This window comes from Rattus rattus, chromosome 17 (genome assembly GCF_011064425.1).
Source record: "Rattus rattus isolate New Zealand chromosome 17, Rrattus_CSIRO_v1, whole genome shotgun sequence".
Classification (NCBI taxonomy): Eukaryota; Metazoa; Chordata; class Mammalia; order Rodentia; family Muridae; genus Rattus; species Rattus rattus.
Window position 1 is genome coordinate 2,395,821 of NC_046170.1, and position 15,779 is coordinate 2,411,599.

Sequence of the window (15,779 nt, forward strand, 5' to 3'; positions counted from 1 at the left end):
GACCACATCTCCCGTGGGGATGTCTTCGAAGCCTGGCCCCTGGGACCATTAACACTGAAAGAACCACAAGGGCACTCTAATCATTTGACACTTGTTAGCCCACATTTAGTTCACAAGCATAAATGAAAGTGACCTTCCCACATATGGGAGCAGGACAGAGGAAGGAGAGCCGGCCCGGTGCTGCCGTGGGCCTGCTCGTGGCCACCCAGGGGACACCTATCAAGAGCAGACACCAGAACAGTACGGCAGATGCCTAGCGCCTTGCACTTTGAGCTTCTTCTCTGTAGTAGTAGTTTAGCTCCTAGCTAGACACCGCTGCCCAAGAAAACAAGCACGAAGGACATCAAGATCCTTTCTTGGGACCAATGCAGCCTGTTCTGGCCAGCCACAGCCCTGCCTTCCCCTGCCTCCCCACCGTAGTAGTCATAGTACGTGGGTTGAATAGCCACATTGGAAGGCCTGCCTGCTTCCTGTTGCCCATTTACCCTGAGGTTCTGCCACACATCCTTTTGCTTGTCATACATAGTGGACATTCTTAGTCCTTGGGAGTAGGATTGGGGCCATGCATAGCTATGTACAGAATACGAATTCTTTGTCAGGGCAATATTTGATTGGTGAAAGGGGAGCTCAAAGACCAGCTTCTCCCAGGGGTGGATCGAGAAGAGGGGAAGACCAGCCTTCCTCGTCTTGGCTATGATCCAGTTGCTGTAGTCTTCCACACTGGTGTACAGAAGCAGGCCAGGGCACAAGTCACTTCCATAGGCCAGAAGTCCTCTCAGAATCCAGAGATCCAGCTTCTTTTCTTGGCACATCATAGGGTTTCCTGGCTCCCCCTGCAGTAAACGGCAGAAGAGGGCTTCAGGTCTCAGAGAAACTTCCTGTTTAGTAGATCCTTGTACCAGTGTCTGTTTTAGAAAGTTTTGCATTGATTCTCCCTGGAAATGGGGCAAATTATAGGCTCCCATTTAAAATCTAGACAGCCACCACCAATTACAATTATAGACACACACACACACACACACACACACACCTTTCTTTCCTCTGTCCCTCTCCCCTGCCTGTTTAAGTCTGGATCTCATATAACCTACTCACTATGAAGCTGAGGACGACTCTGAACTCTTGATCCCAGTGCCTCCCTCATGCTGGGAGTACCACAGCTGGTCTTTAACACAGAGCTGGGGACCAAATGCCTGACTCCAGGATTCTCTGCAAGGCAAGGCCCCTCCAGCAGGGCTACTTCCTCGGCCCAGTTTTCCTTTGTATTATAGTACCCCGACTGGCCGTGGCTTCCTGGCTCGATTTAAACTGTCCTGTCTTTTCCTAGTCCCGTGAGTCTTCCTCTCTTTTGGCTGTTCATCCCTCCAACACCAGTATTTCTTTCCATCCTGGGTTAGAACGATAACACCTCTGAACCCTTCTCCTCCTTTTCTTTCTTCCTAAGGAGGAGCTGGATGGAGGGGCAGGAGGGCCAGAGTCCCTCAGGAATGAGCGCTTCCTGCCCCTTGTCACAGCTGCAGTTACTTTGCTCACCAGCCCTGCCACACTGCAGCCAAGCCCTCTTCCTGAAGGAGCAGTCCTCTGGGGCTCAGGAGGCCTCGCCACACACTTATCTCAGGCAAGGCAGGAAGGCGGAGGCTTAGTCTACTTACCCGTCAGCCCCCTTGACTGGACGAGCCAGGCAAGCTGGCCAGTGCTATGCTGCTCTCGCTGTTTAGACCGAGGTTACAGTGAACGGAGTGCTACGGTTAACAGCAAACAGTTTGGGAAAACTCAAGGATGAGACACAAAGAGGCAAATGGTGACCTTTCAGCTGCTTCTGCTCTGTGGCCTGGGCAATGACCCTGGGGTGTCTCCTCCCACTACACTGCCCCTTGCTTAGGAAGAATGGGCAGAGCAGAGGCGAGAGTTTTTGGTAGAAGGAGTGACTGGAAACAGGACAGAGATACAGCACATGCAATCTGCAAAGACACTGACTGTCACGCCTGGCTAGCCTTTCAGAAGGCCGGAAACAGTCTACGGGCAACAGAGTCCTTATTATTCTGTGTTTCTGCTCTCCCCTGTACTTCCACTCAGTCTACTGCGTCATCCCACACTGCCAAATGGCAGATGGTTGGAAGGTTATTCAGAGTTCTGGCTGTCCACCTGGGACTGTCCACCATTGTCCCTAATACACTAAGGCTGCTTGGGGCATGGAGCTCCCTGCTAATGAACGGCGTGGGCTCCATCCTCTCACTGCTCCTACCCCCAGATGATCACAACTGCTCTTGAGAAAGAAAATGGGTGGGATTTAGGACATGCAGCTTGGTGGTCCTGTCGCACAGTAGTGGGTGCAGACAGCCTTGGCTAGCACATGGCTTTGCTGCTCACCCCAGGCTCAGAATGAATTAGGTTTTTTTTCTTCTGTCGTTTCCCCGCCCATTCTTCCCCACCTAGTAGAGCCGTGATTTCTAGTTTCTGAAGTAAAAGCAGCAGAGGCCACTGGCCCAGAGCCCCTGAAGCAGCTCGGTCTGTGAGGGGCAGCTACCACAAAGAAGGGCCTCCCTCACTCTCTGGGAGGCCCTCTCCCTTGACATTCCTCAAAACCTCTAAAGGTTGTAAAAACTATGAAAGTAAAGAGTAAAGGTCCACAGCAGCTCCTCTGGGTTCACGGGGAAAATTATTAGTCAGATTCTAAAGCCGGAAGTTTCTTCTATACCTGACAAGTGTGGCGTTCACAACCCAGACACCGGATCACATTTCTAAGAGAGGAAAACATTCAGAACACTGAAGTCACCGTTAGATGTTTCGAGACCAGAATTCAGCTCAAAAGCGAAAGGTTAGTGGCCGAGGACGGCTCCGTAGAGAAAGTGTGCGCTGAGCTAGCATGGATGCCGAGACTCTGTAAGTGCCTGGTGAACTCCGGAGGCTGGGTGGGACACATGGGGCAATAGGCTAGCTAGACTGACCATATCAAATAGATCACAATGTAGGTCCAATCAAGAGGCCTTGCCTCAAATAGTAAGGGCTTCATCAGAGAAGACAATGGCTGTAGATATACACACATGAACCCACATACATGCATACCCTGCATGCACACCATACATACGTGTGAGAAAAAAAAGATTTCACAGGGTTGCCACAGTTAAAAAACAACAACTTTGCCAGGCAATCATTTAACACATCAATAATATACCATTTCCAGGGTCTAGGCACACTTCAACACCTGGCATCTTGGGAAAGACGATATATTTTAGATCTGTTGATGGCGAAGTCTAACTGGCATCATTCTATTTTCTCTTAGCATTGTGTAAAAGTATGCCAGCATCTAACAGTTGATGGCATCTTAAGTGCATGAAATGTGGTAATGGGTTAGTGGGATGATCGCCATCAGGGTTTTATTAAATAGCTATGACTTCTGTGTCTTATGAACAATTTGAGAAGTTGCTGAGGCTGAACAGTGGTAATATATGCCTTTAATCCTAGCGTGCAGGATCTCCGTGGGTTCAAGGCCAGCCTGGCCTACAGAATGAGTTCCAGGACAGCCAGGGCTACAGAGAAAGAGACTCTGTCTCAGCAAAACAAAACGTTCAAAAACAAAGAAGAGGTGGGGTTGGGGATTTAGCTCAGTGGTAGAGCGCTTGCCTAGGCGCAAGGCCCTGGGTTGGTCCCCAGCTCGAAAAAAAAAAAAAAAAAAAAAAGAAAGAGAGGAGAAGGGAGGAGGAGGAGGAGGAGGAGGAGGAGGAGGAGGAAGGAAAAAAAAGAAAGGAGGAGGAAGAGAAGGAGAAAGAGAGGCAGCAGCAGCAGCGGCAGCAGCTGAAGTCCTCTCCTGGCAGGGATCAAAGCACAGAGCAGTTGACCAATGTTGAGCCGCTTCAGGGACAGCAAACTTGCTACTTAATGAGAATCATCGAGTCTTTGAGATCCAAAGACTTTTAGAAAGGGGTGTGTGTGTGTGTGTGTGTGTGTGTGTGTGTGTGTGTGTGTGTGTGTGTTCTTTACTCTAAAAATAACCTCTCGCTTCCACTTGGAGAACAACATCTTGACCAGAGGAGTCTTGAAGGTTGTTCGTAGATGAGAGAGGAGATTGACATCTTACAAAGGCAGATTTACGTTGAGGATGTAGCTCAGTAGTAGAGCATTTGCCTAGCATGCTCTTGGGCCTAGGCTTGATCCTCATATTCTCTCTCTCTCTCTCTCTCTCTCTCTCTCTCTCTCTCTCTCTCTCTCACACACACACACACACACACACACACACACACACACAGAGAGAGAGAGAGAGAGAGAGAGAGAGAGAGAGAGAAGAGAGAGAGAGAGAGAGAAGAGACAGAGACAGAGAGACAAAGACAAAGAACTTTGCCTGCTAGCCTGAAGTTTTTCTCCCTTCTCTTAACATTTATTGACCAGTCTTAGTAAGCCACATTAATCTGTGATTAGACATCAGAGGACCTGAACCAGATGGTGATGAATTCTGCACATTTTGCTCAAACCATAGGACAGTCATTGTAGTACTTGTTATTTGTTTGTGTAGAGAGCAGGGGTTCTTACAGAAGAAACTCCCGATTCCTGGCAAACAGTGCATCAAAAGAGAATCTAGGTTCCATAGATACTGGATATGGTGACTCCAGCCCTGTGGACTTGTGCACATACCCACGAAGTGGAAGCAGTATTCACACCTTTCATTTTTAGCTCATTAATAAGCACCTGTGACTTGGATATGCTTAATCATTACACTGAAAATAGTAACTCCATGTAGTCCTTTCAGCAGGCTTTTCTTTCTATGTCAAGTTAAGATGTCATTATGTAGTTCAGGTTGGCCTTAAATTCATGATCCTTCTGCCTTGGCCTTCAGAGCCCCAGAATTATAAGCATGACATGCCACAGTTAGTCATTTGGCAAGCTTCTGAGTAACCACTTTCTGCTAAATGTCATTCCTACCAGAGACATGAATCTCATGTCACTGTCCCTTCATCCTTCATTCCCCTTTGTCCAATAAGGAGCACTCCTTGTGATCCTTTGGTCTCATGGGTGCAATCCATGATTACTTTGGGGATTTGGCTACTACTAGATCAAGTTCTTACCAGGCAAATGTTGGAGTCCTTATTTGTGTGACTGGCACATTCTGTTTTCTGTTGTCTATGTAAAGGGCACACCTCAATGTCATTCACGGAGATTCTCCTCAGGATACTCATTGTCATGTGATTTCCTGTCTGGACCATGCAACAGAGAGCCCAAGAGTTATTAACAAGAAGGCGGTCCTGTGTCAATGCAACAGCAACTCACATATCTCACAGGAGTGAACAGAAAAGTCCTTTTACCCATAGAATCAACTATCTCTTTGCTTTGATCTGAATCTGTAAACAGAGAACAATTCACCCTTCCTTCACACTTAAAGACTATACATTTCCTTGTTTTCATTCTTACCCGAGAATGACAGGAAAAGGGTGGCCTAAGTAAGAGTACACTCAGCTCTAATCCCCTTACTCCTCCCAGCATTTGGTGAGGCAGTTTGCTGCTTGTTTACTACTTGGATATAGAGAAGAAAGAGGAGGAGTAGGAGGAGGGGAAGGGCGAGGTCGAGGAGGAAGACAAAAAGGAGAGGAGAGAAGAGGAGGAAGAGGAGGAAGGGGAAGGGGAAGAAGATGAGGAGGAAGAGGAGGGGGAGGGGGAAGAAGAGGAAGACAGGGAGAAGACAAAAGAAGGGAGAGGAGAGAAGAAAAGAAAGAGGAAGAGGAGTAGAGCCCCCCTCACAAAGACAAACACTAGGAATCAACCCTAGACATCAAACATCCTGATGTTTAGACAAGCCCTAAAGAAGTTCATCCGAGTCGCCCCCCTGCCAGCACACACACAGCCTCCTCTAGGAGAAGGAATGCATTAACTGCAGACGTGGGATTCCATCCTGCTACCCAGCAGTTCTTCAAGGCTGGCGGTTTGTGTAGAGTTTTGCTTAGGAAGCAGATGGGCTGGACCAGGTCGTCGAAGTGTATGGCGGAGTCTGTCCTCAGGAGGGCTATGTTACTGCGCATTGACTTGTTGTTAAAGTTCTCGTGGGGGATGATGACATGGATTGAATACTCTTTGTGGTCAGCCTTCCGGGGATCCATGTTAGCTATGCCAACAACAGCAATGACCTCCTTCCTAGAGAGGACGACAACAAAAGGGATCAACCTGGCATGCTCATCCAACCCACTCCTGGGTATTTTGTTTTTGTGTGTGTGTGTGTGTGTGTGTGTGTGTGTGTGTGTGTGAGAGAGAGAGAGAGAGAGAGAGAGAGAGAGAGAGAGAGAGAGAGAATCATACTTGGACTGTCTGGAAGATCAAGAAACGTTCTAACCACTGAGCCACCTGTCCAACCCCTTGGTTAGTTTTTACTCACACCTTTGAACTCAGTCTCCAAGGAATTTCTTCTGAATTTCTAGGTTTGTGCTCTTCCTTGTAAGCCCAAGGTCTCGTGGGGGATTCTTCTGTCTTAATACATTTTTCTTACCAATCAAAGATTGTCTGTTCACATGCTACTGGGTAACTTTCTCCATAGGAAGTGTTTTTAAACATAGTAGTGATCATACCAGCTGTGTAAGTGTACTCTCACCCAAATCCTTAGCAATTCACATCTTGATGCTTCTCTCCTTACATAGTCTATGAATGATATGACATGGCTTACGAGTGGGAAGATATGGCATAACAGTGGTTAACAGTGGTGGAGTTAAGCTGGGTATTCTCTTCTCCATCCCTTGGGACTCACCCAAGAAACTACAAGAACTCGAAGCAAATGTGTGTCCTGTGGAACCATAAAGAGGACTGAACACTTAGCATCCAAGCAGGACGGCTGGGAGTGAGCCGTGGCATCCGCTGCCCCTGAGCTCAGAAGAAGCTGGGTGAGAAGGTTCTCAGAAAAAAGGTCAAGAATGAAGGTCACGTTAGAAAGAACATTCAGGAGAATAGAAAACACATTTGAAGACATAGGAAGTCGGCTGAGAACAATGACCAAAACGAGACAGACGCTAGTAAGGTTTTTTTGTGTGTTCGTTTTTGTTTTCATTCTCATGTGTGTGTGTGTGTGTGTGTGTGTGTGTGTGTGTGTGTGTGTGTGTGTGTATATATATATATATATATATATATATATATATATATATTTTGGTGGAACTTTTTGTTCCATTTTTGTCTTGTTTGGCATTTTTTTTTATCTCGTTGATCTTTCCCCTGTTTTGATTTTCGTCTTTGTGGGATTTCATTTATGGCTTTTGAAAGAGAGAAAGAAGGGAGTTGAGTAGGTAGAGAGGTGGAGAGAAGTTGGAGAGGGGGAAACGTGATTAAAATATATTTTATAAAAATATTGAATTTAAAAAATAAATAAAAATAAAACGGCATATGAAGTCCATTATTTGACATGTGCACTAAAAGAATAATAAAAGCAATTTTAAAATACATAAAACAAGTGTTAAAAATTCAGCAGCAACACAATATTCTCTCACGTGTCTACATTATAATTTCCTTAGCCAATTAAGCTTGAACTCCCGATCCTTCTGCCTCCACCTTCCCAAGTGCTGAGATCACAGGTCCATGTCATAAGGGATATTAATCCCTTACATGTTTACTTCTTCTCTGGTATTTTCAGTGTTATCAGTCACCCAATCAACAACTTTGTACATGGAACCTTTTCTTAATGCTGATTTTCAAAAGTTAAGTTCATTGGACTAGGAGTAAGGTATTCTACAATACTTACGAAAATATTTTTAGAATATTTGCCAAACTCTTTAATCTTATTTATAAGAATCTGAGCTTATAGTATATAATTCGGGGTACATAGGCAAGCACAATTAGAGGAAAGAAGCCACGGGTGTTCTTAGCACCCAGAGAAAAGCATTTTGCGAGCATCTCCAGTTTCTTTCTGCTTTCTTTGTGCACTTCTGTCTGTGGCAGTGACATCTGTAAGGCCCAGGGCATCTTGGGGCCCCTGTTGACTTCCCTAACTCATCCTGGAAGGATACCCGGTGGATACAATCAAAGAATCCAGGCCTCCGTGATTGTGGCAAAATTACAAGTGGACTTCCTAGACACAACGAATGGCATTTTGCTTTTCAGGGGCACCACCCTCGGTCCTCACAGTAAAGTCCCATGAGCCACTGGTGATCTCAGGACCTTGGCTCAGGCGAGTACACCCAGAGTCATTCCTGTAGGCTCCACTAGTCCCTGGGCCCACAGGACAGTCCGCTCGCTCCCCACCCGTCATGCGGGAGCACTAGCCTGTTCTGGAGAGCGGAGGCCGTGCTGAGGATCCAGAACTCGCTGAGAATGCAGCCAAACGCCAGGTGGGTGTACTGTTTGTCCTGTATGGACACCACCCAGGGGAACTCGGTGCTGCTCACGAGGTTCTCGTGTAAGTTGTCCACGATGTTGGCTTTCTGGATGCCGCAAACTGCAGAAGGAACATAGGCCTCACCGTGTGGCAAAGAGCTAGCCCCCCTGGGAGCACCGCCCGACCTCGGGACTCCTGTTGCGCTGGCTGTTTTGCTAGGGGCTCACTCTACCACCCTGATGCCTAGTTTCTCCCAGGAGATATTCCACATTCAAGACGATTGGTAGCGTCTCTGAACCTTGTAAAAGTCTCACTAGACTCTGCTACTGGCGCTTCTCTGCCAAGCGCAGCACCTCTTGCTAGGCCTTGTCTAGCATCTTCTGTACAAACGCGGTTGGGAACGGGACCCATAGCCATCCTTGTAGAGCCTAGACTCTTCCTTCAGGGGAAAGCCGTTGCTTGCTTTCTCAACCCTCCGCTCATAAGTGGATGGTGTATGGTTTTCCAGATTTGGTATGTCGGCACTCCGATGGCCCAATGTATGTGTGGATTTGTATAGTCTTTATTCTTGTGCTTTAGCTTTCTCTAGTTTAATTCCTACTATGACAAGTGTGAAAAATCAAATCTGTGCTGGTTAGTTTTAATTATCGACTTGGTGCAACCTAGAATCCCTTGGAAGAGAGTCTTAATGAAGAATAATCAAGGTAAGGTCCGGTTGAGAGCACGTCTGATGAGGACTGTCTTAACTGCTAACTGATATAAGAAGAACCAGGTCACAGTGGGAAATACCATTTCCTGGGGGTGGGGTCCTTAACTGTGTAAGAGTAAAGAAGCCTGGGAGGTGGAGGCAGAGGTAGGGGGATCTCTGTGAGTCTGAGGGCCAGCCTGGTCTACAGAGTGAGCAGAGTGGGTTCTGGCCAGTCAGTGTCATATAATAAAACATTATCAATAAGAGGGAAAATAGTAAGAGAAGCTAGCTAAGCCAACAGGCAGGTAGCTCTTGACTATGGGCATGATGTGACTAGGGGCTTGAGCTCCTCTGGTTGGGCCTTCAGCCACAGAAGTAACACTAGGACAACCCCTCCCCCAGCACAACTGGTTTAGGGGCCCTGATAGCTTAAGAAAGGGTCTTGAGGCCCAAAGCTTTGAGCACTTCCAGCATGAACATACTATGGGGCAGTTCTCCCAGAACCCTGTAGGTGGGCAATGCTAAGGTGGATGGAGAACTCCAGCTTTAGGGCAGGTAGCACCTCACACAGGCAGCAAGCAGTGCAGAGGAATCCAAACTCCACCAATCGCCTTGTTCCAGACACCCTCAGCTTTAAATTCACTCTCACCTTTCCCTGAATCCCTGCAAGCTTCTGGCATTTGTAGTTCCGCCTACCAGGTCTGCTTTGCTAGCACACACTAATAAGCGTGGTATCTAGTACCTAGTGTTCAATACGTTATCTGGTGCATGACTAAAATGACTGTAGGATATCGACTCCCGGACCTCCCGTCATGAAGGAGATAAAATTCCTGGTGTGTGGAAGCTGTCCCTGCCCCCTTCCCAATCCTTCTCAGCCTCTTTCTTCCAGATGGCCCAACCAGGCCGTCTCCTGGGAAGCCTGGATTTTGTTTCCAGGAGAATACAATGTTGTTTCAATGATACGTCCGCTCTGACAGCCCGAGGTTGGGTGGACCTGTATTGTCCTTAACGGTCTATGTTCATACAAGCATGGAGACTGTTAGAACAGGAAGGATCATGGAAGCCAGAGAAGGGAGGAGAAGGCAAGGCCAGAGACTGATTTCCTTATAGTGCTGGGTGGGACGAGCTGAGCCCCTACTTTCCTGGTGTCGTTCATGACGGCAACTCCATGAACCTTGTTGCTCCCCAACACCATAGTTCTAGTGCCCACAGGGCTCCCCAGCTCCGTGTGGAGCCAGGGTGTAGAGATTCTCCATCCTGAGAGTATCAGGCATCTACAAGAATCTCTAGACATTGCATTTGCTAAACATTCACCAGGGTAGATGTGTATTTGCCCGAGTGCCGACTTCAAAGTCAAGTTAGTCTCTTAATGTGCTGAGATCCTGGGCAAGCCGCTACTCTCCCTGCCGCTGCTTCCTCTTTCGAAGGGTGTAGTCGTGGGCCTAGCTGTACACCACTTGGGGTGGTTGCAAGATCATACAGGAGGTTATGGGAATATGCAAACTATAGCTCTATAAATGACTGTGCTGAGCCTTGGGGCAAAACTGGCAACCCTGTTTCCAAAAATGCAAGCCAACTTCCCACTCGCTCTCAAATCAATGCTTGCTTCTGTGTTGGTGGCCTTGGGTCTCCATGTCATGTAATAGGTACCCATAGCAGATCCGGTGCCCCGGACTCCCAGCGAATGCCTTTTCAGCCATCCACCCACCTGTGCAGAGCCCAGCCAGGCACTGGGGTGAGAACTAACAGTGTAGGGATGGACTTTGAGGAAGGAGAGATAGGACCCAAAGGATATGCTGAGTCCTTAGAAGAGAAAGCGGGAGGAATGGAAGGGCTTCTTCTGGTGGCGACCTGGGATGTCGGCGGCAAAGACATTTCCAAAAGCACAGAGTGTTGCCATCTACAGTATCGTCAGGAACTCAGAGAGGGCTAGGTATGGCAGCTATACCTTTAACCTCAGCACTCAGGAGGCAGAGCCACTCAGGTGATCAAAGCTAGTCTGGCCTACCTAGTGAGCACCAGGATAGCCAATGTTACGTATGTAGTGAGACTCTTGTCTCGGAACAAAACAAATAACAACATAAAAGAACACAGAGGACCTCTTCATTATGGGGTATCCTGAGACCAAATTTCCAACCATAGGCTTTGCTGGGAGAGCACTAAAGCCCCGAACCACTTCAGAAAAACAAACAATGAAACTCCTTGTCTATGCCTTGGTTTTTCTTTAGAGAAACTGGTGATCTACAACGCAGGCATTAGGCAGACCTTTGCAAGCCGAGAACCTCCGTGTACGTAACGGCATTCCTTTTTTCCAAAGTGCTACTTGGGTGATGGGTAAGTACCTGGGTAGTAGAGAACTTGTGCACAGTCCCTGCCTTGTGCCTTGATTCCATCGCTAACGCCACGACGAGAAAATTTGGTTCAGAGAGGAAGTGTTTTTTTTTTTCTTTCTTCTGGGTCTCAGCTATGGCTTAGTGGGACAGGGATGCAGTGTCTGGGTCTCTCTTGGTCTCCTTGGCATGGAATTGGAGGAGGCTGAAGATGGTGTGTGTTCTTTCCACAGTGTGTGTGTGTGAGTGTGTGAGTGAGTGAGTGTGTGTGAGTGAGTGAGTGTGTGTGTGTGTGTGAGTGGGTGAGTGGGTGTGTGTGTGAGAGTGTGTGTGTGTGTGTGTGTGTGTGTGTGTGTGTGTGTGTGTGTGTGTGTGTGTGTGTGTGTGTGTGATCTCCCATCTAACCAATGGCAGCAAAGATGGACAGAACCTACTTGACTCAGCTGTCCCTTGTTTACCTGCCCTTTCCTAGGCTGGACTTGTTAGTCCTGAGCAGTCTACAGGCCAGGGAGGAGGGGACAACAGCAGCCACTTTTGCAACCTGGGAAACCCCTGCCGCTGTGGGACTGGTCCTGATGAGGATCACAGTTTGCAGAGCTCAGTGCACTCCGGGTGGGCGAGGTTGAGCTGAGTGTGGGAGGCAGTTCTCACTCTGACCCTTCTGCCCCATAGGCCATTCCAGGCCCTGTTGTTGATTTTCCTGATTCCCACCCTTAGAATTAGACCTACGCCCCTGCCCTGACACTCTGCCTTTCCTAGTTCCTGCCACTCACGTGCTGCCCAGGACAAAGGACTGGGGATGGTCTTTCTTGCCCAGTGAATCCCTCTCTGGGCATCAGGGCCACCCTGTTCTCCTGGATGACCCTCCACCCCGCCCCACCCCAGGCTCTGCCTGTCATTGAACGCCTGGGGAAGGAGCTGCACACTCACCGGCAGATGACGAGTGGGACATGTACAACAGCAGCAGCAGGATCCCTCTCAGCTCTGCCATCCCCGGAGAGAAGCACAGCGAGCACCATGTGAGCTGGGAAGACAGAAGACTCGTGACTCCATCGCCGTCCACGGGCAGGCTCCCCTGCTCCCCGAAAAGGGTGATCCCCATTGTGGACGCCTGTCCCTTCTTGCCATCAAGGTTCCCAGATGGAGTAAACTGACCTGTCACATCCCCAGCTCTGGGTTCCGTGCAGGTATGGGCAAGGAAGAAGCTGTCTGACTCCGATGCTTGGCTAGCGGTTTGTGAGATGGCCCGAGGAGAGAGGGTGGTCTGCTTTTTTTTTTTTTTCAGTTGTCTTCTCAGAGCAGCCTGGGGTCCTGGTTGTGCTAAAGAGTTGGTTCTCTATAAAGGGTTGGCTTTTGAATTGTGGAATTCAACCCTTGCTTTGACTCTATAGCCATAAAACACTGCCGAAAGAGAAGACAGGGTTTTGGTGGGAGCTCTCCCAGGGTTTAGTGACGTCTCCCCTCCTATTAAAACTAGACACAGACGCTCTCATGATCCCCATTTTACAGATGCAGAAACTGACACCCAGAGATACTGAGTCACAGGATCAAGGTCGTACAGCAACTAAGCAGTGAATTGGAAGTGTGATCTCAAAACTATCTGAACCCCTAAAGCCCTTAGGAGCATCACCTCACATCCTGGTGCCTCAAACAGTACGCCATGACCTAAGGAAACTGTGTGCACAGTTCTAAGTCACCATGTTCCCCTCATGACACAAGATGTTTCTTTTGTCCTCAGGATGATGCTTCGAGTTCTTCTGTGAACTATTCCGACTAAAGGAGAAACAAACTCACTGTGGCCTTATGCAGCAGAGCTCTACAGCGGAGTTTCTTCTACACCTTGGGAAGAATGTTCCTTTGTGGCGTCATGGTTACCACGGCATCTCTCAGCAAACATTTGGACCTGAGAACTTAAGAGGAACAGGATGAAATGTATGAATTACCTGACCTTGACAGGGTTCTCTTGGAAGATGCCTTCTGGGTATGATTAAGAAGACTTAACCCTTTGCAAGATGATAAGGTCCTTGGTTGCAGCCATTGACTGCCTTCTGCTCAGCACCTGCCTGCATTTATACAAGTTGCCTTTCAGAGCAAGCATAGCTCCCGTCCCCCTGCCAGGATGGTTTCATGGACACTGAGTCCATGCTACACTACTGGGCAGGCTCTAAGAAGCCATGTGGCCAGGTTGGATCTACTCTCCAGCAGCCTTGGCTTCACGCAACTGCTGGGACTAAACCAGTACTGACGTCATGGTAAGATGTAATTCTGTAGAAACACCGCTCGCGGGCTGCTGGCATGGGCTCTCAGAAGAGACCTACTTGGTGGATAATCGTGGCCAAAGAGGGGAAGTTTGGGGGTGGGGGGGATAGAATGTGGATCCTGAGAAAGCGATGGCTGTCTCCTATTGGCCCCTGATGTCCTCTGGGAGAGGGGTTTTGCAGTGGGAACTGATCTGGCCATTGTTGGATGTCAAAAATCCCCAAGACCTTTCCTGTGCATTTTCTCACACCCCGGCCATACTCTCCCTGGAACAACAAAGGAAATGTTTCCCAGACAAGGACACAATGGCTCAGATTGGTCACTTCCTAGTGGCAGCCACCTGGAGGTTGACAGGAGAGTGTGAGCCCAGATGTTTGCAGCCTGGAGATGGTGAGCCGTCACCTTCAGTTTCTCTGCTGAAGTCATGGCTGTTTTTATCTGGGGCAGAAGCAGAGATAGGGACTGGGATACAGCAATAGTTGTCCTTGGGAGGGAGGGGGACAGGGACTGTCAAGTGACCTTTCCTTGAGAGTCTGTTTCTATTCACTCTAGACAGAGAGCACAGTAGCAGACCAAAGAAATGATTCCATCCAAATCTAGCCTGGTGAACCAGTGTGCTGACTGGGGGTTACTCACAGGAGCATAGGTGAGGGGTTACTTACACAACCATGAACTTTTATAAAACAAACAAGCAAACAAACAAAGCCAATGGTTTTTTAGAAAAGCCCAGCACTTTTGAGGAAAATCTTTTCTTTATGTTTATGAAGCAAAGAGGCTGCTTATTGCCCCCAAAGACCCGCATCTGCTCTCCCCTTCCCTCTAGGATACCTCATAGGAGAAAGTAATTGTCTGGCTTTGCAAATCATCAGCTCTCCAGTGCCATGTTCATACCAGACATCACTAATCTAACACTGCACCCTTCTTCTCAGAACAGGCAGTCATTACCAATCAATCGGTCATTTCACAAAAGTCTCATTCATCCTCTTAGGTCACAAAAATAAAATCAAGGACTCACTGTCTCCTTCAAAGAAAAGACAGGCTTATTCCACAGCCCCCAGCATTTAAAAATGAACATATATAGCCTACTAGTTCAACTAACTTAAACTATACCAATTTTCAAACTAAACACTGTGAATGATTTGAAAAAAACTGAAAAATATGGCTATGATTTGTGGAGCAGAGAAGATACTTGAACAAGTACCGAGTTTGTAGTAGTTTGTTTTGCCTTTGGTATTCAACTGTTTGCTTTTTTTCCCCCCCGAGATATTTCAATGTTTTTCTAGTTATGTACGGTCCTGTTCCTCTTGCCTTTTTGGCCCTGCCAACCACCAGTCTAACCTGCATCTCTATGCACATCCCTACGTTGAACCTTCATCTAACTGGATTGTGTGCTTGGCGGCCTCTGTGTCTGACATCTTGTAGGTAGCGTAATGATTTCAAGGCTGTCCACATTACTGCGTGTATCCGTGTTCCATTCGTTAACAAGGCTGGCGAGTACTCCATGTATGTCCACATGTGTAATATAACCACCATTCACCCCTCGTAAGAGTGCTGTTTCGACTTTGGGGTTGTCGTGATAATGTAACTATTCATATTTCTCTGACTTAAGCGTGGGCTTTTCACCTGTCACTCTCATTACATCTGGGACTTTTCTGGCCATCATAACTGTGACTATTTCTGCCTCTTACTCTCTCTTCATTGCACATATGTTGGTGAACTTTGTGACATCCTGTTCGTTTCTTTGTTTCTCAGGCCTGATGATATCCTGAGGAAATTACTCTTTCCCTCACTGCTCTAGTCTGCTACTGAAGTGCTTTATGGAATTTGTGGCGGGGTAGTATGCTTTTCAGCTCCAAACTTCCCATTGGGGTCCTTTTGCATGTTCTAGCTCTTTAGTTACTAATAGTGTCTGTCTGTTCGTTCACCCTTCCCATAATTTTATTTTTTTTTTATATTTAGTTGTTTGACTATTCCGAAAATAGCTAATTGGGCTGAGGTCTTGTTGCTCAGAGGAGGGGCCTGGGTTCACCCGGAGCACCATGTAATTCCTCTGCATGCACACCGTCCTTTCTTGGGTCTTTGTGTGTCCCATGATTCTCTGTCGAAAGTGGCAGCTGGACACCTCAGAGTCACCTTCCTGTGGACTGCGTGGTTTCCTTTCTAGGCCTCCTTCTGGTTCCGTTAAGACCTCGGCTCCCAGAGTTCTGAAGAACTTAATCCTAATGGT

At 47.7% G+C, this 15,779-nt stretch overlaps 1 protein-coding gene across 1 annotated transcript; it reads right to left on the minus strand.

Annotated features, from left to right (window-relative positions):
• Positions 1-83: 83 nt before the first annotated feature.
• Prss54 (serine protease 54) lies at positions 84-13,087 on the minus strand. Its single transcript, XM_032887985.1, has 7 exons — positions 12,924-13,087; positions 12,449-12,694; positions 12,224-12,317; positions 8,224-8,395; positions 5,859-6,117; positions 5,058-5,186; positions 84-833 (listed from the first exon to the last, which is right to left on the minus strand). Exons 3-7 carry the CDS (start codon positions 12,282-12,284, stop codon positions 306-308), a joined length of 1,149 nt encoding a protein of 382 aa, XP_032743876.1. The 5' UTR covers positions 12,285-12,317; positions 12,449-12,694; positions 12,924-13,087; the 3' UTR covers positions 84-305.
• Positions 13,088-15,779: the final 2,692 nt, after the last annotated feature.